Below are 23,319 nucleotides of genomic sequence, written 5' to 3'. Positions count from 1 at the left end.
CTACTGCTTTCCATCTGCTCCGTCCTTGAGATAAAAAGTGGAGTTGGACTGACAAATTTTAACACCATGATGATACACATCCCAGTGTAAATGATTTTCATTTGTCCATGACACTTCATTGTGTCCAGCGATTTACCAACAAATCATTGAAGATGGAAGGAACTTTTGAACAGCTAAAAACAGGCCTCAAAATAGTCAACGAATCCAGTTAATGTTACAAGCTTTTTAAAAGCTTTGAGTGGTTGTGTGTAAATTATAAGTTTTTTATCATCTTTCGATGATTACAAGAAATCGCTTTTACAGCTGAGCTAATAAAATTTTAAACACCCCTCTGTAACAGACCTGGTGGAACCCGACCTGGTGGGTTATTTAGCCCTCCCTGGTGGAAATTTGACCTCCCTGGTACCTGGTGATTATCTGAAAAATCCCTGGTCGATTTTTTTCTCCCCGGTGAAGAATTTTGTTTACCTGGTCAGGAAAAAATCAACCAAAATCTTTCTGCTGGCTTAAATAAACAAACAAAAAAAAACGACGCGCAGCAAAAAGATAATTTAATAATTGACTATAACTCGATGTAAATATAGCAAAAAGTAATTGTTAACTTTTACTATTGTTTTTCGTCGCTTGTTCTGCTGACATGCACGTCACTGAAGAGACAAAACAGATATGTTTCTTTTACTGTATGTATTACGAGCTTGTGAATGATTCAGAGCTGAGCGATTTGAACAGCGCGCGCGGCCCAAGATAAATGTGTGGAAGTATTTTTGACCCGGCTTTTTACAGCGTTTTATCGAATAACTACGCAGAGCATAATCAGCCTGACCCACATAATTCTTGGTGAGTATTAAGCGGCTTTTTCCCTTCGATTAAGCAGCCTCGAGCAGTTTGAGAGGTAGACTTGCCACAAGTCGACCTTACGAGTTTTCACAGTGAATAAGCGAGCGAAGCGAGCCTTTTAGGCCGCTTTTTTGTGCGAGCGACGAAGTCGCGAGATCGAGTGACGAAGTCGCGAGAGGTCGACCTTCGTCCCGGCGCGCCATAATAAACAAGACGAAGGACTAGATTTTTTATGCTTTGACCTTCTAAAAATGGATCAACGAATAAGGGCCGTCATATTGAACATTTTTCAACTTAAAAAGTAAACGGATGCCACAGTTTAAATTTAGGTGCGCCCGTGCTAGGCAGCCTCTGGACCTGTCTTTAGCCTGCGAGCAGGCTCACCTTGGGGAACGCGCGAATATATCTTGGTGCACTCGCGAGTGGAGAGGCGCTGATTCTGTCTCTTGATGCTAGCTCTTTTGATAATAAATATTTATGCCATTTACCTTCTGGAAAAGTAATTTAACTTGTATTCAGATTAGCAGGGCTAGATATACGTTCAAACTAGGGAGTCGAGAAAATATTATAATCCCACGAAAAAATCTCCCAATTTCTTTGAAAAACTATCGAATATCTGGCTGAATTAACGCTTACCTAGACTTTCTAAGGCCTAGTTCAGACATCGTGCTCCTGCCGTGCCGAACTAAATTGTAATTAGGTTCGACTGTAGCACGGCAAAAGCACGACTCTGATTCAGACGTCGTGCCAGAGTCGTGCCAAATTCAGGAGTACTGAATCTACGTAACATTTAGTCAGCGGTGATCCAACAAAAATGGCGCCGTTTTCCAAATTGCAGCAAAAACTCAAAGAAAAGCAACAGAAAAAAAAAATTCCTTTAGCGAGTACGACGAATGTTTGTTTGTTTGCCCGACTAGTTTTCGAAACCTTGCTTATTTCGGATTCAGACCCGCTGGCTTCTTCTTCGCCCTGCTCCCTGTCATTAGTGTCTTCTACTTTGTTGAATGAAACATCCTCGACGTGCTTTTTAGCAGAAAAATATTCATTGTATTCCTTTGGCTGGCCGCCATGGTTTTTGCCGTCTGGCAAGAATAAAATTCAATTTGCATACTTTTAAGTATGCAACTGGTGACGATGTTAAAACATCGTCACCAGGGTCTTCTCCGTTTTCAAAATGGCGGTTAAAACGGAGAAGACCCTGGGAACGAGGTTGTGCGCATACTCCGTAATGGAGAATTATTCTCGGGTCTCCTCGTAACTCCTCGCGGGAACGTAATCCCGCCAAAATACATTAATATAATTTATGAATTTGGTTTGGTGCGGCAAAAGCACGACGTTTGAACCGCTGCCGTGCCAGAGTCGTGCGGCACGACATGCCGTGTCGAACTAAATTGCTTTGCCGAACTCAATTCAAAAGTTTGATTCAGACGCCGTGCTTCTGCCGTGCTTTTGTCGAACTTAATTCCTTGAATTTAGTTCGGCACGGCAGGAGCACGATGTCTGAACTAGGCCTAAAAGTCCTTCGACGCGCAGTTTAGGAATTTTTAGTCGTTAATGTATGTTTTGGCAGGTGTAATTCGTCGAGTGTAAGGTTGATTGCCTGGTGAAGCGCGTCCAGTTTCCCTTCCAAAAATAAGACGCTTTGATTTTAACTGAAAAGGTCTAGAAATAATCGTGGTTTTTTAAGTTTACGTTTAGGTGCCTATTTGCATATGAAACTCCCTTTAAAACGCACGAAATGTGATTTCAGCCTGTCTATTTTTTTCAAAATTTCACGGGGAGGCATGTCTCCTGGAACCCGAGTAGCTAGCCTGTGAATAGGCTCTCGAGAAGGATCACGCGAGGGAAGTGAGCGGAAGAGCTCCCATAGTAGCTTACATCTTCGGCGTTCACACGATTGCATCTTTCAGATCCGTCGTTTCGTCGTTTGCATCTTTCAGAACCGTCGTTTCAAATCCTGCCTGCAGGCCTGCTAAGAACTGAAAAAGTAACATGCATCAAAAGGAAGTGTAATTATTTTCAGGCGATGATGTCAGTCCATCACCTAACCTTATATCATAAGGTTATTGGCGGAATTTGTTCTTCTGTTCGTCATCGCTTCTGCGAGCATTGCGTGCCTTGTTTGATACCCTGATGGACAAAAACGTGCATGTGAGAATTTCAGAGGATTTTAGGAATATAACCCCGGCGACTGCTTCAAGCCCAAGGGTAGACTTTTTAAAAGTCGTTCGCTTCTCGTTTCTCGTTTCCGCGCTCTGCGTGCTCTTCTCTCTTTGCGCTTGCTGAGCTCGACTTGTAGGCAAGTCTAGTCCAAGGGTGAACTAACCATGTCAATAGTAGGGCGACTCGTTGGCTCATTGCGACAATTATTTGCTAAATTTGACTCATTGCGGATCTAGTGGCGGAAATTCACTGTTCGATACAAAGAACTCACGGGGATCTCAAAACGGCCCGTTTGCCGTTTCTCCTTCGCCACTTTTCTCCGTGTAAGAGCAGGATACAAAGAGTATGTTACTTCAGTTGTTTGCCGGCGTACAATGCGAAAAAAAAAACGACGGTGTCATCTACAGCCCTTAGACGACATCGGTGCGGAAAATTGTGCACGATAACTCCGCTAAGTTTATTGCATACTGGCTCACAGAGTTTGCATCAATAATTAGTTAGATTTAATATATCATCGCCCTCCCTGGTGAAAAAAAGTAATCAACCTGGTGGATTTTTGACTGCCCTGGTCGATTTTGTGTTGAAAACCTGGTGGAAAATCAGGTGTCACCAGGTCTGTTACAGAGGGGTGTTTTTAACTTCATGCGTCAAAATTTTGTTTTTTATTTGTCCATGTTTCGAGGGGAACTTGTCACATTCAGTTAAATACGAGGAGTGATTTTATAATAAGGCCCTAACAAAGGAACATAAAATGGCAAGAACATTACATAAAGCAGCAGTGTGAGATATTTTAACAATTTTTAACATAGATTTTTAAGTTACCCGGGAAAGAGTAATATAGACGAGGTATTCGTTTGAATCAAACACTTCTAACCAAATAAACAGCGTTCTTACTCACGTCATAAAGCAACTAATAATTTATTGTAATGAAAAAATCAACATAAAACGCTGGCCCTGATTGGACTAAAACTACCTCTTAACATAGAAAGTGGCACATTGATGTTCATTTGTTTAACATACTATCTGTTATTTTGTACAAAAAATAATAAAAAAGCTACAGCAAGGAAAATGGTGGAAAATCTTTGGACATTTTCCGAAAATACTCTGAAGTCCGGCTAAAATTGGAAAAAAATATTTAGAAATTGATTGTGAATGTTCCATAAAGATGGATATTTTTGGGAGAATAGTGGGTAATCAGAGAAATAATTGGCGACTTTAATATTTTCACCATTGCAAGTTTATTGACCGAGCAAATATTCAAATATTTCCCCTAGTTATTTCCGTCCTCATACGAATGCCGCATTCTGATTGGTTCTCATTCATGAATTGTCCGTAATGATTGCCTTAAATTTCTTTGAATGTCATATTCTCCAGTTGATAGCTTTCTTGTTCTTGTCAGAAGTCTGCTTAACATTATTAATTCATTATTTTCTCGTCCTCACGTGGGAAACACGCGGGGCTTGATACATGAATACGCCGGAACGAATGAATGAAAGGAGTTGTGTCTTGCATCGACCAGTTACGAATGAATTGCGGTTTAACTTTTGGTATGCTGCAAACATTTATGAAGGAGGTTCCAATATCCATGAATATGCTCTAAGGAATAAAGCTAAATGATGGCTGACGTTTTGCAAAGAAGCGTTTTAAAAAGTCGTTAGACAAGCTGTGGGCGTGAAAGTGGGCTGAATGCCTTTCAGTTTCTAATTAGTATGCAAACGACATCCAAAGGAATCTCTTTATCATGTTGTCTTGAAAGTATGAGTAAATGGGAAAAACTTGGCTGATTGTTAATTTCAAGTGCTAACCCCTGGTGAAAATCAAATTTTTCCGGCGCCTGTTCAATTTATTACGGTAAAACGATGAAAGAGAGCTACAAGATTGGAATAAAAACACGTAATTGGCTCCAAATAGCCACTAGCGGTTATCTAACTTTCTAGAATTAAAGAAAAAGAATTAAAGACGACCCTTTCCTTCTCTTGTACTCGTTTGGTTTGCCACGGACCATATAAAAGAACCATGCAAGGTTTAAATTGTTTCAAATTTGTTTCAAACGTGGTTTAAAATTGTTTTATGAAACGCCTGCCGAGGTTTATTAATTTCACAATTTTCATAATCAAACGCTAAGTGGGGTGTTACTTTAACCCTCAGTGCGGAGTTTAGGCTTTAGTTCTCTTTGTTTGTAGAGTTAAGTATTTCCCAAAGGCCGAGGAAAACTTAATTGAATTCACGGTTAACTTTTTTTAGTGTGAATACGCTAAACCACTAAACCACAAAACATTGTGTTTTGTGCTGGCTTTGTCAAACATTTATATATTGTTCCTGTTCGTCTGCAATTGCATTTTCGCTTTCGCAGGACATGCAAAACAATTTCTGTTTATCTCTGTGTGTAATGTTAATTTTTATAGCCCAGCAATTGCTCAGAATGGCTTATATTTGAATGGCTTATATTTAGTTTTCCGTGATATTATAAATTCTTCTGTTTTTCGACTCTGTAAGGGGTCGGGAGGGAATAGTTTAGACATGCACTGCACTACATGTACAATATCGCAACTAATTATACTATGCTGCATCATGCTTGGCTCTCACTTAAAACCAAATACAATTTCCGTGTTTAAAATGTTTTTTCAAACTGACAAGCATGGTGCGCAGTGAAATTGAATCCATATTTTATAATAATTTTAGGTATGAATACGTATTTGTTATTATTACTCTTAATGATTTCGAGCCGATTTCAGAAGTCGTAAAAACTTTTCCTGTTCGATTGAATTGCAAAGTTTTGTTTTGTTTTTGTTTTCAATTTTTCCTTTGTATCGATAGGTGAAAAAATGAATGAGACTGCGAGATATTAAAATTATTGAAAATTGTCGGTCAAAGGCTTTGAAATTGACAGGACCTTTGAAATATTACGGAAAAGGTCCGAACAGGTGCAATATCGAGGCGTATTCAACGGACGGTCACGATAAACGAATCGAACTTTCCATCGACAAATCTCGATTGTTGCGAAAATTTGAGCGTTCTGAGCAACAAGAACATCTCACAGAGACAGATTTGTCAAGCTTGGCAGCCTTTGAATATTAAAAGCGTGTCTCAAGCTTTGCAGACAGGATGTTCGTCAAATATTTTCCCTGTTTGCGTTGGCTCGAATGCTGAGCCGAATCTCATTTCTAAACATATCAGCAAATTGACCAATCAGGTCGCAGATATTACTCGACGTCACAATGTTATTTCAGTCGCTCCTGACAGCTTTTCTTGGGTTCCACATATCCGCCATCTTGTTTCACCTAAGTCGTCGTAGACTCTACTGTTCTGTATACGCTTCTCCTTCTAGGTTCTACGCTTTATTTCGCAACAAAAAAGAGCTGTAGGTTCAATGGAGTGCAGGCGAAGAAATTTATGGTGTCTTGGGTGAAGGGAAGGTTGAACTGAACGTTCAATGTTGGTGTTCCGAGACCCGAAAACGATGCCCGTACAGCAGATAGTCGTGAACCCAGTGACTCTTCAACAGACGAACAACAAGGATAGAAAAGTAAGTTCACCTTAATTAAAACGCAGCTTTAGATATTAAATCGAGTTTGGAAAGGCGGATTGTCAGATTTTCAGCGGCCAAAATTTGCCTCGACCTTTTTACGCGTTTGGCATTTGTTTATCTAGTAGGACACTACAGATAGCACGATTAAATTTCCAAAGAATATGCTGGAAAATGGCGTTTTCGCAGCCATTACTATAAAAATTGCTTTTCATTAGGAGCACATGGATTAAGGTGCATATTACCAGACAGTGCGAATTTCACTTTCAGCTGAAGTAGTCTCGTTGTTTCACTTATTTAAAGTTAAACTACATGTACATGGCACAATTTATTTTTCACAGCAAGCTACGAGCGTTATTAAAATTAGTTTCTTCGACCTTCGTTTGTTTTTACATATAAAGCCCTCTGATTTTTTTCCTTGTTCTTATTTTGCTCGTGTCAAAGCAAAAGTAATATTCTTTCCGTCGTGGTTGCTATATCCTTTGACAAGAACGTCTTCCGTGGACGACCGAATTTCACAGAAAGTTCGTGTAGAAATGAGCTTAGACAGTCTCGCACCAAGTTTCCGGGCGATTTTCAGGAAAAAAGTAAATGATTTCGTAGCTTCAGAAAATCTCAGAATGGGGATGATTAGCTTTAAACGCCGTCTTCTAAAGCTTCTAATTACATCGCAAAAACTGACGTGCGCTATTTCAGTCGCAAATGTTTTGGTAGAAGGCGATCATAATAATCTTGAGACTACAAGTCTGAAAACTTTAAATTTGTAGCGATTTGTTTCGACACGACTGTCTTTCGTGTGGGTAATATCTTTGGGGTTTTCCTTCATTATTTATAATTACAGTGCTCAATACATCGTGCTTCTTGTAAACCTGAACTTTTTCACTACCTTATATGTTACTCTAAAGCTGTATTTAGTTGTTGTTGACGAGTTTAGAACACGTACATGTACATACGTGTACCTGTAGAGTATCTTTCTCCCCCCTGCGCTTGGGTTGTTGTTATTGTGAGTAAAGTTCGAAGTTGAATCACGAAGTGTTACGTATTCCCAGATTCATCCAGAGATCATAGCACTTTGTTTGCACTTTGGAACACAGAGGTTCAGTCAATTAATTATAAACTGCAAACCCAGAGCTGGTCTTGTATAATTTTGCTATCAAATTGTTACAAACATGATCTGTAGCAAACATTGCTGTTGCAACATAAAAATGAAGAACAATATCTCTTTTATATCTGTGACAATTATGCTGTTTTGTTTTTTCTTGACTACGAAAAAATATATTTTTATCAGCTACGTTTTAGATAATTATTTCACACCTCAGGCTCCCAAGTATTTCACGTGCTCTTTAATTTGGCACTTGTCCAGCCTGGTCAAAACTTGTTAAAATTTTTCACCAAAAGTCACTGAAAACAAAATTTAATTCTGTCTCAACCGAGGTCTCATCCAAATTTCGATTTTGGCAACTTAGTCAAATATAAACGTGGTAAAAAATAAATCATGGATGTCAATCAAATTCAATTGAATTAGGGTGGACATTAATATTATAAGTCCAGTATTTTCCAGTGTCATAACTCTTGAGGTGTCTTTAGGACTTCACCTGCAAATTCATTTAAGAATTTCCCTTGTTAGTACTAACTCCATACTCAGTTTTGTTACATGTATACCTTCAGCTTGTACATGTACAGTACCTCTTGGACTGTTGAGGGTCGTAAAGGGGGGTCTACAATAGATCATGTTTCACAAAAAAATAAAATGACCATTTCACGTTTCACGCAAAATAAGTCTGCCATTTCATGAAACAAAATAAAAGGTGTTAAATCACCTATTGGTGTAGAGTGACGTGGGGCCCAAAATGGCGATCAGTCACGGTCATGCACTGGTCACACAATTTCCCGCACATAGTCCTGTTTTTAAACATTTACTGGATGTTTTTTTTGGAAGGAAGAAAGAATCATGGTGTGCAGTCACATTTCGTGAGAAAAAAAGTCATTTTGCAATTCTCCTGAAAAAAAAGGCAATCCACAGTTCACAGCTATGTAACCGAATCATGTACATTTCACAAGAAAAGAAATAGCCATTTCACAATTCATGGAAAGAAAAACAAGGCCTTTCACAGATCATAAAATAAATCCTCTACCAACCTCTATATTAATGATACAATTTTATGAGATGCAAGAAATGATCCTTGATTAAGATGAAGCACTCACAGTAAGCTATGGTTTTCTTCAATGTACAATATTACACATAGATTGTTAAAATATATTCCTATACTTGAGAAAATTATCTGCTCGGTTCCTGGTAAAATAATACAACCCAGCCCCAAGCATTCAATGATTTTTTTTTTGCATTTCAATTTGAATTGTCTTTAAAAGTGTTGCTGTTATAGAACACTGCAGTAATACAATGTTCATTGTTTTTTTTTTCTTTTCTGAATGCATTTTATACAGTAAATTTTAGCACAATTAGAAGTAGAACTTTTACTCTGTGGATTATCCTTGAATCTTTTCCATAATCCCATAATATTTGCATGTTAAAAACTCCACCTGTGCTCAAGGCACAATGCAATCAGAAGTACAGTGTATTCTCTGAACTGCAAATAATTGAAGAGCGGCGGGAATAAACGGCCCCTGGACTTTCTTACTAAATCGAACATTATCGAAACAGCTCCAAATTGCGCATGCAGGTTTGTTTACATGTGCTAAACACTGTCCTGTGTTGCATTCGGCTGGTCTTTTCTTCGTTTTTCAGAAATTATGTATGCAAAAAAAAGGCATTTTGCAAGCTTACGTGCTCCCAGTCAGCTAGCAGTCTGAGTTTTCCAACGCATCGCGTGTACATCTTTCCCTGTAGGGTTTTCTAAGCGTCTACGGAAGACGAGAAACCATTTAACAAGCATCATTGACTCGCTGCGCATGTCTTTTGTTGATTTGAGTAGCGTAGGACTGGATACTGCATTGTGACGTAAGGTCACATGTTAGAGGCGGAAGAGTTTGAATTAAGCGAAATGGCGTGTCTGTGAAAGTAAAACGGAAAAGTTTATAGTTTTAGCTCGATTGCGGCTGCCAGGTGGTTGAAGGACATCATTAAGTCTGAATACCCGTAAGTTTACAGCATCGCTCGAAGAACTGAGTGATGTTTCTGCCTTTGTTTTGTACAACAGCGCTGTTTAGCGCTTCGGAAAAAACGTTGCAAACAAGGTAGTTTGAGCCTGGCCGCATAGAAGGCCTAAAACAAGAGGTTTCTTGCCGGGAACTTCGTCAACGCGAGTTTTACAGGGTCCGCTTGGGTTCTGCCGCGACAAAGTTGCCGAGAAGTGACCTGGTTTTAGACTTTAAAAAATTCTTTTTTGTGCCTCATTAAATATTCATCAATCAATAAATCAATCAATCAATCGATTCGTGCCTTAGTTTATCTTGTTTTCGCGGGATTTTGTAGATGTGTGATGATGTAAGGAGTGGAGATAGAAGTGAGAGCAAGCCGGCGGCACTTAACTGAAAGCAAAACTAGTATAATGTGACAACACGAGCAAACGTATTCAATCAACAATCAGTCTTTATTTCACTTTCACCTCAAAATTACAGCTAACGGTAACAGATTGCAATAGTCTTGCCCGAAACAACAAAAAGAAGCTAACCGCAAGCAGACTGCAGTGAAAGCTAGCCGCTTGAAACGCTAACGCTAACCCTAACCCTTAAACTTGGGTTTAGCTTTTTAACCCTAAATTTGAAATGAAACCCTAGCGTCAGACCCTAACCCTAACCCTTGGGGTTAAGGGTTAAGCTTTTTTCGCTAGGGTTAAGCTAAGGGGTTTGGGCTAGGCCTGTAATCCCAAAACTTTAGCTGACTTCATCGTTTTGAGAAACAAAAGGTTTCCTTTGTTTATCGTTTGTAAAAGAAAAGACAAAAGAAGCCGCGCGAGCAAAAACCTTGTCTTTTTGCATGTGTAATTTTTCAAAAACGAAACAAAGACCAGTGAAATGAAAGACAGGACATTGTTAAGCACACGTAAACAAACCTGCATGCGCAATTTGGAGCTGTTTCGATAATGTTCGATTTAGTCAGAAAGTCCAGGGGCCGTTTATTCCCGCCGCTCTTCAATTATATTCTTACATTTCAAGTAGTATCAGACAGCTATCGCTAATGTGTTGAAGTTGCTGAGAAATGACACTTCAATGACAACTGCAGTATTTTGAAAATCTGTTCCCTGCCAGGGACCTATATAGATTCAATTTTGTTAGAGGGCAACAAAAGTTATTTCAAATTCCAAAAATTGCACGAAAAGCATTCATCAAAGTTAAGGTGATAGTGATTCCTCAGAAATAAAAGTTGTTGAACAATTTTTGAAACTTTACCTGAATGTTCCCTACCAAGAACTGTTTCGAAAATACAATGAAAAAGATGTTGCCATGCTCACAAAAGAAATATGATGGGCGAATCTCACCCCATTTATGCCCGTTTTGGTATTAATCACGCAAGTTTAATATTTGGTCCATATTATATTTTACGGTAGCTGAAAGCAAACTTCATTAAAGTAATTACTTATTAAAAAACTTGATAGGTAGAAAGTCCCTAGCATAAGAAACAATGTAATAATTATAACTTTTGGGTAAAAATCACACATCCAAACAACATTGAATCAAAACGTTCCTCGTGTCATTGTTTTTAAGGTCGCTTCCTTGAGTAACAGTTTTGTGCATGCTTTCAGCCATATCTCTTTTTCCTTCTGAACATTTTTTTAAATTTTCTAACTCAAAGAGGACAATTAGTGCAACTAACTTATGCAATAAAAATATAAGTTACCATGCTTTACGAGAAAACATCAATTTATCTCCCTCATGGGCCAAGCCGCTTTAGTTAGAGAAAAAGCTACCATTTTGTTTGTGTGTGCACGTTAATCAAACATAAAATTATGTGCAGTAAGGATGCACAATGTAATACTAAGTTCCTTCTATCTTGTAAGTGCAGAATTGATTTATTTCCTCGAAAAGAATTAGCTCAAAACAAGAAGAAAACTCCTTTTCTAACTTTCATACAAAGCAGTGAAAATTTATTTAACCCTTTCACTCTGGGCCCAGTTAATCAGCCTAGGGTGGATAATGTTATCCAACAGATAATTCATTATCCAGTGGATATTACAGTTTACAACCCTCCAAGTTAAAACCATTTTAGTCGCCATGGCGACTAAAATTTTGCAGCTGGCGACTAAATTTGAACCAAGGTCGCCAGCCTGGCGACTAAAATTGAGAGGAATGATTGAAAGGATCAGCTTAATATGGCGACTAAAATTTTTCACTGGCGACCAAAACTTGAGTAGTAGGCCAAATGGCCACTAAGGAAAAAAATAAACTTGGAGGGTTGGTTTAGCTCTGTTAACATGTATCACTGGATAGTGATTTATCCAGTGGATAGCGTTATATCCACCTTTGAACAATCAGGGACTGGCAAATTTCAAATGCAGCTACACACATCTCTGTGGACCTTAACTGAATGGCATTTTTTATTATTTTATTACATAAAATTAATAGGGATCGATTTTTCTAGCTAGGAAAGAATTGGCTGAAAGAATTGCGCATCAAATTTAGAAAAAAATAGTATTGTTCATAGGAATTTAGGTGAATAAAATAGTTGAAAGGTGTTATAATCCTGGAGCTTGGGAATTTTACGGGTAACGTTTCTACAATTATTATTTTACTTAATATTTGCACAGTTATTTTTGTATGGAGTGCTGAACATGAAGAACTAAGATACATGAAGTTCTTTTGAGTCAATGAAAAAATAACTTGAGATGAAAGTAGTTGTTAAGAGTACATGTAGTTCCATAGTTAAAATTAGTTGGATAGGTATCTTGCAATTCCAGTATGCTTTTTTATTTAAATCCCTTTTGGTGAATTAATTTTAAGGATATGAATGATCATAAAATTTGCTGATTATTTTACATACTTTATATTTTATAACTCACAGAATTCCAAACCAAAAACTTCAGACGGGCAAGTGACAACAACACCAACCACGGAAAACAGCAACGACAAGCCTAAAACACCAGCCAAGAAGAGCATATCAATGACTTCAATGACATCTTCAATGGAAATCTGTAGAATATGCCACTGTGAGGCAGAACCAGACCAGCCTCTGATTTCTCCTTGCGTGTGTGCTGGCTCTTTGCAGTATGTACATCAGAGCTGTCTTCAGAGATGGATTAAGAGCTCAGACACTAAGAAATGTGAACTGTGTAAATATGAGTTTCGCATGGAATCCAAGATGAAGCCTATCACAAAGGTAAGGGTATGCAAACTGCACAATAGGGCGTAAAATTAACTTTTTTCCCAGTAGCCACTTGGCTCCTAAATAATATACCAAAATGGTACACTGTATATTTGGTTGCCATTTGTTTTTTAAAAAAGAAGTAAAACACTTCTCATTCTGTCATTTTACTAGATAGACCCTTTAAAATAAATTATTTTCATCACATTTGCATTTATTTCAATCTCGAATGACTTTTTGTGCAAAAGAACTGGGAAGACTTTTGGTGACATTACATGAAATACCAAAGGACACAGCTGACCGTATCAAAATAGGGGCACATGCTACGTATGCATCGAAGACTACACGATGTTTCACAGTCGTTTGGCGATGTTTTTGACTTCATCTATGGATTTAAACATCTCGAGCTGAGCCATTTTGCCTTGTAAACTTCAATACAAAACAAAGAGCAAAGATAGAAAGCAATTATTTAGGTGCAATTTGATGCCCTGCATAAGCATTGGAGAGCCCATTTGCAGTTACAATTAATTGTCCATAGTGGATGAATAATGGAACCAGTTCTACCGTTTTTTATTTCTGTCATGGTCAAAATCTTACAGAGCTTGTGGAAAAGAGTTCTTGGTTTAGCGCTACTCTGGACATACAGTACTATCAAAACCTCTAGAGTGCTAAATCTGCCGTAAGAAATTTGAACTCGAAGCGGTAGGATTCTTACATGTAACACATGATCTGAAAAAATTGTCATGTAGTTCGTGTTTGCAAGTGTCTTGTTAGCGTTTATGTGATTTTTAACGGTCATTCCATGGCCATGTCATTTTTTTTAGAATTTGTTAGAACAAAAATAACACTATTGAGGTAACAGGGTCAGAAAACTCATGAAATGTATTCAACCTTAAAGAAAAGCAGGTTTAATTTTAAAGTGTTCCATGCTGTTTTGCAGTAGAAAGTTTCCGAAAATCACGAAGCTTTTTGTTGGCTTTCATAATTAAAAAATAGTGTCCTTGCGATAATTTTTTTAAATTTACATTGAGGCTACACCAGATAAAATTTAGCAAATTCATTTTAGTGCTCTAGTGATTTTGATAGTAATTTTTTGACCAAGCACAAGGTCAAGGTGGCAGGATATTGGCCAAGTACTTTTTCGGCTTGTTTATGGATTGAGACCCAGTTGTTAGGCACGTGAGTACAAGAAAAAGGAGGCCAATATTCCATCATCTTGAATTAAAAATTGGTCAATAAAGAATTTATTAAAGGGCTTACAAAGACTAAACAAACCTGTCTGAAGAAGATTGGAGGTTCAGGGGTTTTCCCTGAATTTTCAGAATCTTAAAGAACTTCAAAAAAGTTATTTGTAAAAACAGTTTCGTTGTAAGAACCATTGGGCAGCAAAATGTAGGAAAAACTATAAATTTAAAATAAGCCAGTTAAAACAATTAAAGAAAGCTGAAGCCAAGAAGCACTGAGCCAAACTTGCCATCTTTCATTGCATGTGCATTGGTGTTAATAGCAAAATCTATGAGTTTTGGGACCCTAGCCAAGTTGTCCTTTTTTGAAAGCCGTTTGCCATTTGCTCAATGCTTGCCTTGTTTCTTTTAGTGGAAAGCTCTGGACATGACAAGAAGTGAGCGCCGTAAGATCCTGTGTTCTGTGTCATTTCATGTGATCGCTATCACATGTGTGGTGTGGTCATTGTGGGTTCTAATAGAGCGAACTGCAGAGGAAATCAGGGAGGGGCAGTTAGACTGGCCTTTCTGGACCAAGCTAGTGGTTGTAGCTATTGGATTCACAGGCGGTTTGGTCTTCATGTACGTACAGTGTAAAGTGTATGTACAGCTCTGGAAACGTCTCAGAGCATTTAATCGTATTATCTTAGTCAAGGATGTTCCACAAGAAGGCCCAGAGAATATTTAATCATGGCCCCTCTTCACTTTAAATAGATGTTTCAGTACTAAGCATGTAATGGCATTTCTGCTTTATGCAGATTCTTGCTGTTTCTCAGTGCTGCTCAGTGGACGAGGGGCCATTTTGGTATCCCCATGCTGTCATTTCGTGTCTGTCTTTTAATGGCAGATTTCTGGACCAAAGCACTACATATGTCCCTATAGCTAGTTAAGCTCACAATGATATTGGTCATGTTTCCTATACAATAAGTGCCCTAAACTACAAAGGGGCTGCAGTCTCCTTAAATTGGTAGTGGTCTTAAAAGGCTTATCTTAACAAGGGTTGTTATGACCCTTGTTGCAAGTGCAAAGCAATGCATGAAATTAATAGCATGGTAGTTTTAAGTACATAACAGATCAATCATGCATTAAAGTAGCATGTCCAGTTCAAGTGACTGACAGTAAGTGTGAAATTTTAGTTAAAGTATAAGTTGCAAGTGTGAGCTCTCCCAGCAAGTTATCAAGAATTTGCTTTTTAATTTTAACGTAGTTTGGGCTTGGAAGCCTGTACGAATTGTAGTACAAAGTACATGTAAACTTAGCAAAAAAAAAAAGGAGCTAGAATCTTAAGTGGATATCTGAGATATCTTAATTTTGTGTAATTTGAGGAGTAAGAAACACAACAAGCCAACTTTAATTCTGCAATAATACAACAATTAAGTTGTACAGCATAGGCCCCAGAAGGAGCTTATTTCTGAAAAGAAAAAAATGGAAGAAAAATTAACTTGGCATGATAGATACAGGTCTAGCATTCAGCCTTGTTTAGACAATTTTTTTAGAAGAAAACTTAACCAAAATAGAATTACCGGTAAGCCAAACATGGCTTATATATTTTAAACCTTTTGAACATCATCGCAAATTGTCACATGTTTTTTTTTTGGTTATCATACATGCATTTCGTGTTGTAATACTTAAAAGTGTGTAACTAACTATGCCAGTAAATCCAAAAATCTCCTTACTATGTATGACCAGTACCTGTTTGATGTTGTGAAGACAAATATTAGATTTTATTCATTCTTGATGGTCGGAGGGTTGTTGCATGAAGTCAGGTCATGTACAAAGTAAAAGAAACTGAAAGAAACTCTGGTTGGCCATGATGGCAAGATGCTTATAATTATGGGTGATTTTTGTCATGTATTTCCATGGAGGGTGTGTGTGTGTGTGTGTGTGGGGGGGGGGTGTTGCTACTGAGTTGTGACAACTTAGTGTAGGTTGACATGACCCCTCCCATAGAAAGTCAAACCAACACACAGGAGGTGATGGTGTAGGAGGCTTGTGTAGGGGAAAACAGAGTTGAAAAGTATCACTTGTTCTGGTTTTTCATGTTTACTCATCCTCATGAAAATGGTGTTTACAAGGATGCGGTTTAATTTGTAACTGCATCGCTTTGGCACCGATAGAGACACAACTGAAACCGGATCATTTTGAAAACGCTCTCAAAAGTGGAGCGTTTTCAAAACGATATGGTTTCATTAGCCGTGTAAACGGCAAAAAGACATCGATTTGAAAACGGTCAAGTGTTTTGCCACAAATTGACTGCATCGCAAAGAGTAAACATGACAAACCTCGCACAGAGTGCAGCGCTTGCTAGGATATGTTTCATGTAAACACTTTGAAACCGGGTCGTATCTGAAACTGTATTTGATTAGTTAATATGGATGAATCCATCAAGTTTTGTGATGGGTTGGTTTTAGTGCAACCTGATTGGCGTGTGGTTGAATGGATAGTGGTGTTGAGTTGAGTGCAATTAAGTCTAATAATGGAGCCAATGTTGTAGTCGTTTATGAAAAATCACAAAAGATTATGCTGTAGATTGAAATAAGCCAGCCTGCTGGATAGGCCTAACAATGGACGTAAAAGTTCAACACATCTCACCTGTTTGTGAAAGCCTTTAATTTTACTTACTTTTTCATAGTTCAAGTTTTAGTTTGGTGTTCAATGTTTTTGCTTTCATAGCCTGCTTGGCTGAATATGTATTGATGTTGTATTCAAAAACGCTGTTCTAACTAAATTGCGTTGTTCCATAAAATTTCCATACCCCTCCCATGAATTTTTTTTTGGTTTGAACCCTCCCCCCCCCCACCCACCTTCGAAAATTCCAGTTAAGCCCCATACTTTCATTTAAAAGTTTTGGCCTTAGAGGCCCCCCACCCCGGCCTTTAGAATTTCCAATGACCTTCCATGAGGTGGTATGGATTTTTCCCGGAACTGCACATTACAACTTTATTTAAACAAAATAACTAAATAAATTAAAATCAATTAATTAACTAAGTAACTATTGTAGCTACAGTAAAATTCGGAAGAAATACAGTAATCTTGGTCAGTCTTACATCTTTCAGCTCTGGGTGTAACATCAGAATTCTCCTTTGTGAATCTGTACATAGGTTGTTTTAGAGAATTTGATATCTCAATCAAACTAGTGTCCTTTACTCTCGAAAATTGACTTCTTTACTTTGTCCAGATATCCTAAAAAGCTTCTATTCATCCCCAGGGCTAAAAGGATTCATGCTTTTATTAGTAATTTTTTTAGACAATACTGGACTTAAACGACAGAAATACCCTTGGGTTTTGCATCTCAGTGTTAAGTTAAATTACTTCAAAACCAGTCTACTTATTTAGCTAGTCTGAGAAAGCAAACATCTCTTGTGAGGTTTTCATTCCATACCCGTTGTGAGTGGAGGTGACTTAAATTTGATTTGAAAAATTCCATACTGATAAACTAACTCTCGTTTTTAATAAAAAAAAAGCAACAAAAACGTAGAAAATATTAAAAAGATAAAAATTTAAAGACCACCCCTCCCTCCATCCACTGTAGTCTGTAATTGGCTGTTACTTTCGTTAAAATTGGTCATGTGCAGGTAACAACCAATCACAATGATCTTTGTAGAGTTGGGTCATCAGTATGGGACCTCAAGGGATTGGGAGAGATGTTTGGTTTCTATGGCAACGTACAATGTATAAGCAAGTCGTACATGTAATCTGTATTTGAATTACAACGTATTATAATTATTGAACGTAAATGTCAAGGTTGTAAATATTACATTTCTTCGAGTTATTTTTGTATCTTGTAGCCGATCCAACTTCCTCAAGTAGAAATGTAAATATAAGTCGAAATAAAGTGACTGTTGGTTCTAATTTGTTTCAGGTTATTTGTTTGTTGGTTGTCGTTAATTATCGCCGTAAACCAAAGTACATTTGGCGACAAACGAGAGCAAACCCCAGAGGAAAATAAAGTGAATGTTAACTGTTGAGGGAGACGCGATGGCCTAATGGTTATCAAGCCGGACTCCGGATCGAGCGGTCCGGGTTCGAGCCCTGGCCGGGGTCACTGTGTTGTGTTCTTGGGCAAGATACTTCACTCCCATACACTCTTTTTATTTTATAAGAATCTAGTTCATAAGAATATCGAGGCTGAAATTTGCGAATTTTTAAGAATATTTTAAGAATAAACCCGAGGCTGAGATTTTGGAAAAGAATAATAGTTTTAGTTGAAACAAAATCAGGTATTTTCATTTTATCTCTGTGAGGAATGCTTTTTTTAAAGCCGAAACGGCCAGGCTGCAAAGAAAAGTAATGGTACATGTGCACAATGTAACACGATACAGATCTGGACACCCTAATTGTTTTTTTCAAGCAATGTCTCTTAGACATGAAACTTTATTTTCCAAATGATAAAATCGCATTTTTGTTTTGTTTCTGATGCTATGTTATATATCTTTGAAATTTCTCAAGTGTAAGTAGGTAATGCCATGTATTTTTTTATGGAAATACCTCAATAAATTGTTGTTGTTGTAGTTGATTACCCAATACTTGCTAAAACGGAAATGTCAAACGGTATTTTCTAAGAATGTTCATAAGAATATTTTCAGCCTAAAATCGGCAGAAAAATAAGAATATTCAGCCTGGGTCGGAAAAACTGTATTCTTATAAAAAAAAAAAGAGTGTACCTGTAGTGCCTCTCTCCACCCAGGTGTATAAATGGGTACCGGCGAATGTAATGCTGGGGGAAACCCTACGATTGACTAGCAATCCATCTAGGGGGAAGTAGAAACACTCCTAGTCGCTAAATGCTTCAGAAAACGGGACAAGCTCCGGCGGTATGGGCCACTAGGCTCGCGCGGACTTTACCTTTACCTTACTGTTTGGAGGGGAGACCTCAGTGATTTTGAATTGAGCACACCACAGTTTTTCGCGCGTTGTGGGTGGTGAGATTAGACCTCCCATTTCAGTGCCTGCCTACACCCTGTGGGCTTCGAATATTAATGAGGCCTTTGCAGCTAACGGTCCCATGGTACATAATCCGCCATGCGGGGGAGCAAGCCACGCGCTGGGACGTTTAGAATAAAGCGACTTTAACCAGTCAAGTTTGACTATTCTTTGTGTTGAATGTCCCAGTGCGTAGCTTGCTCTCCAAGCAAGGTGGATTTTGTGCTATGTGATCGGTGGCTGCAAAAGGCCCATTTATCGATTTAAGGGCCTGTTTACAAGCAGGCGGGTAACCCTAGCACATAGGGTTACCCTAGCACCTAGGGTTACCCTAGCGCTCCCACATTTCTTCTTTTTTTCATCGACGTGTTTACAAGGCGCTAGGGTTACTCTAGCAGCTAGGGTACCCTAGCTGCCGCTGCTAGGGTAACCCTAGCGCCTTGTAAACGCTCTGCTAGGGATAACTCGCCTACCCGGGACAACTTTATTTTGGCTCCAAAAAGCTAAATATGTTTAAAAATACCGACAAAAACAGCGAATTGTGACCAAGAAACATCGTGTTCATTCACAATTTGTCGTATTTTTGCACTGGAACGGAATTATTTTCGAATAACAGTTTCTAACGACAAAATTTTACAAGGTTAACTGAAGCGTAACCGGTGTAAGTTGACCCGGGTAAGTAGGGTTACCCTACCTGCAAATTTTGCTTGTAAACCGGGCTATCTTCTAACCCTCTTGCTAGGGTAACCCTAGCACCTAGGGTTACCCTACCTGCTTGTAAACAGGCCCTAAATGACATTGAGTATGTATAGAAGGTGGTACCTCGGAAACAGCCACAAGAACTTGTCGGCGGGGTGGGGGGGAACTTCGATATGAAACTGACGGGGATGCTCGTCGGAAATTTTGAATCAAACCCCTAACGGAGACCAATCTGGGCGTGGCTCAAGCTTTTTTGACCCCTACTGAGATTCGCTTTCTTTTTGCACCAGAGAAAAACTTGGTAAAAGACTGAGAGACTAGGCGTAGTCACACATTGACTACAGCAAATGTCGCAAGTTCTTTGAAGATCATTTATTATTTCAGCGATTACTGAATATAGATTAGAAAATCTTCGCCTTTTCACCGGTAAACTAGTTGGATTGACGAGTTAACATCTTGCTGTGCTTTTACTGATTGACAAAACTGTGTTTACTCAATACCGGGGCTAAAAAGGGATGAGTTCCGATACATAGTTTAGGCGTCGTCGGATTGCAATAGGTTATTGTTTAGGGATGGAGTAAATCAAGCCCAATAGTTATTGCTTGTCAACCAACACCCTCTCCCTCCCCTCCCTCGCACCTTTTACGACACCATCACGGAACACACTAAAGATCACTCGACAAGAAAACGCATTTAATATAATAGTTTTATTTCTGTATTGAATGAATCTACATCCTACTCATGCTACACAATTTCATCTCAGAGTCAATGCTACGCGCTGATTGGTTCATAGTAGCTATCTGGTACTTTTCGCCTTTGTTCTCTGTCCGCGCCGTACACGTAAGCAGAGTCAGCTTGGTAGCCTCGCTTTCCATGGCGGACCCCATGTGGTGGATCTCTTTTATCGTTACTGTAATCACGTGGCTGATAACTGTCGTACCCAGGCTCATAATCAGCTGGAAGTGACATGGATGCAGAAATCATCACCAGAAGTAGGAGGGCAACAAATAGGGCTTGAAGCCTGCGATGTGACATCTACGGATAACAAGTTTTATATATTTATTTATAGAAGGTGAGCTAAATAAATGGAAAGCAACGTTTATTATAGAGACGCGAGTGTTTTACTGGAAAATCGAGTACTACTACTACTGATAAAATTCATACGAAATTACATCCAGGACCGTAGTGGCGTATTTTCCATATCCTCACTAGTGAGGATATCGATGACGTCATTTCGCGCCATTGCACGGCTGCCAAACTTTACCAAACGCCTGTTGAAAGACGGCGAGTGAAGACTTAAAATCGTTCCCCAAGGAGCAGGAAAATACAAACATGAAGAGGAAAACTTCACATCACTCAGTGACTTAAAGAGAACTCAAGGAGTTTCTTGCAAGAGGTGCAAGAGTTTACATATAATTCATATAAGAGGTTTGTGCTTTCGCCACTTCTTTCGTTTTGGTCTATATAATAAAAAAAAGCATTACACGTTGGCTCTCGTGACAAGAACAATATTACACTCGTTCGCTGCGCTCACGATGGCCTTTACTGAAATAAACATCTCGGCCGGATGGTGGATGTGGATGACTGTGTAAACGAAACCCCTACATAACTAACTATATGTGTGTAGTTCTGGATCAAAACTGGTTAAGTTTTCTTTATGTTGATAAATGTATTAGGCACTGAAATTTAGTCGCAAAATTGTAAGAATGCGTCGTGACGAAAAGAATAAGATAATGCTATGATTTGAGGCGTATTTTCTTTCCATTGGATTTTAAAAAGAACAAAGAACATCATGGCCGCTCCCAGATTGTGTTAAAGTACGTAAAAAGATAAAGAAATCAATTAGAGAGTTTTTAGAATGTTAGCTGAATAAAAGAAAGTACTGAAAAGAACTCTAGGAAGAAACAGATGAATAGCCTTAGACAAAATAAACATGCCTTATCTTTGTTGCTAAAAATCTTTCCCTCTTCAGTCTTCTGTTAGCTCCTTCCTTTCAAGCAGGACGCCGGATTCTGAACAAGATTTTTCTCTTGTAAGCTACTTTTATTATGTTAAACGAGATATAATTAATCTAACGGAAATTAGCCAATCGCCGCTTGCTATAACGATTTAAGTGGCCACACATTTCATTTAGGGTCGATATTAACAAGGACGTAGATTTTCATGCTGTGATCCAAACCCTCAAATTGAAAAGAGACGATTTTAACAAAACAGTTGGAGGTATAGATTTCCTAACGGGTTTTGAGCAGTGTTTAACATTCTAATTCTTTAACTGCAACAAATGATGCATTTATATTGTTTTTAACATCTTAAAGATCGTGTGATTGTAACAGGGTCATTTGTACGGTGAATGTTGGAAGTTGAAAACTTGCGTTTTCTTAACAAACGTTTGTAAAAGTGCTTGCATTGAAGCCAACCTCCACGGAAATGTGTAATCACTTTGGAGAAATTATTTTTAAATGGTTGTAGTTTAATATAAACATTTTTTAAAGATATATATAATTTTTAATCTTCGCACTTTCCGGTAGATATCGTCTGTACAGATGGAATGCTCTCTCGTTGAAAAAGTTTTTCTCGAAAACTTTAACATTATAGTATATCAAACAGTTTTCTGTATTACGTTTTCTGCATTAAGAAAAATAAATTTGCTCATCTTTTAGTAATAACAATACATGAGAAATAAAACCATGTTAAAATTCGACATCAACATCGCCATTGAAAATCACACGCATGAAATTTTGATTAAATCTTCGAATCTTCTTGAGCAGGTAAAAACCTAAAATATTAATAATGGCTAAAGCAATTTTAATCCCGTCAAAAACTGTATAGAGAGATATAATAGCAAAGGTAGTGAAACTTAAACAATGTTAAAAAGGTTACATCACCTAAGAGAATATTTATCAAGCAATTTGATGGTCTGCAGAGCCTGTTATCGACAAAAAAATCGTAGAGCTTATTTCTCAGCGTGAGAAAATGTGTTTAGCCTACCTATCCGTTTTCTATTAAAGTCATAATTTTCTTCAATTAACATTTCTTATTATTGAGTTTTTCCTTTCCTGTTGATCTAAAATTGTACATTTTGATTTCGTTATTCTTTTTGCAGCCTCAATAGCAAGTTCCCAACCTTAATTTTTTACATGTAAAATCAAGACCTTCAATATCGCTTTTTCTATATCAGTGTTGTTCTGTTCATGAGCTGTTAAGATCAATTGCTATCATTTTTATATAAAGCCTTTTCTCTTAAATATCAGTGATGTAAATTGAACTGTTTATTAGAAAGGCAAAGTATTGTTCCGTCATTCAACACTCGCAGGAAAAGTTATACAACTTGGGTAGAGCTTTGTAAAACTGAACTCCGGGATCCAATTGAATGAATGTGATACGTAGATACTTTTCTCTCAGTGTTTGGAAGTGCGATGAAATATACTTACTCGTGTTTGAGGCTGAATATTACTCTGCCTTGTGCGTCGTCAGCTCAGAGGTGCTTTTTTAGATAGACAGCTGGCATCAACACGTTATCTCGACCAAGAAGGAACAAATGATAAATTAAACAAACTGATTACACAGCGCTGCACACTGGCAAAGTGTACCTAAGATCGCGTGGGTTTCATTTTTGCTCAGTTGCCTTTCAGGAAGTCCGCAGCATAAAAAAATTATGCCATTAGTCTGGAAAGAACTAACTCATTACT

General features: G+C 38.1%; 1 protein-coding gene and 1 long non-coding RNA gene across 2 annotated transcripts; one reads left to right on the top strand and one right to left on the bottom strand.

Annotated features, from left to right (window-relative positions):
- Positions 1-6,246: 6,246 nt before the first annotated feature.
- LOC144653007 (E3 ubiquitin-protein ligase MARCHF8-like) lies at positions 6,247-17,860 on the top strand. Its single transcript, XM_078512902.1, has 3 exons — positions 6,247-6,526; positions 12,486-12,800; positions 14,382-17,860. Exons 1-3 carry the CDS (start codon positions 6,434-6,436, stop codon positions 14,694-14,696), a joined length of 723 nt encoding a protein of 240 aa, XP_078369028.1. The 5' UTR covers positions 6,247-6,433; the 3' UTR covers positions 14,697-17,860.
- A 2,458-nt stretch (positions 17,861-20,318) lies between these two features.
- Positions 20,319-21,648, bottom strand: LOC144654515 (uncharacterized). Its single transcript, XR_013570925.1, has 2 exons — positions 21,568-21,648; positions 20,319-20,665 (listed from the first exon to the last, which is right to left on the bottom strand). It is a non-coding gene; the product is annotated as an uncharacterized LOC144654515 (long non-coding RNA).
- Between the last annotated feature and the right edge of the window lie 1,671 nt (positions 21,649-23,319).

Source organism: Oculina patagonica, chromosome 5, assembly GCF_052425735.1.
Source record: "Oculina patagonica isolate OP01 chromosome 5, crgOcupat, whole genome shotgun sequence".
Classification (NCBI taxonomy): domain Eukaryota; kingdom Metazoa; phylum Cnidaria; class Anthozoa; order Scleractinia; family Oculinidae; genus Oculina; species Oculina patagonica.
Note: the sequence above shows the minus strand (reverse complement) of the source record. Positions and strands in the feature narration are given on the sequence as shown.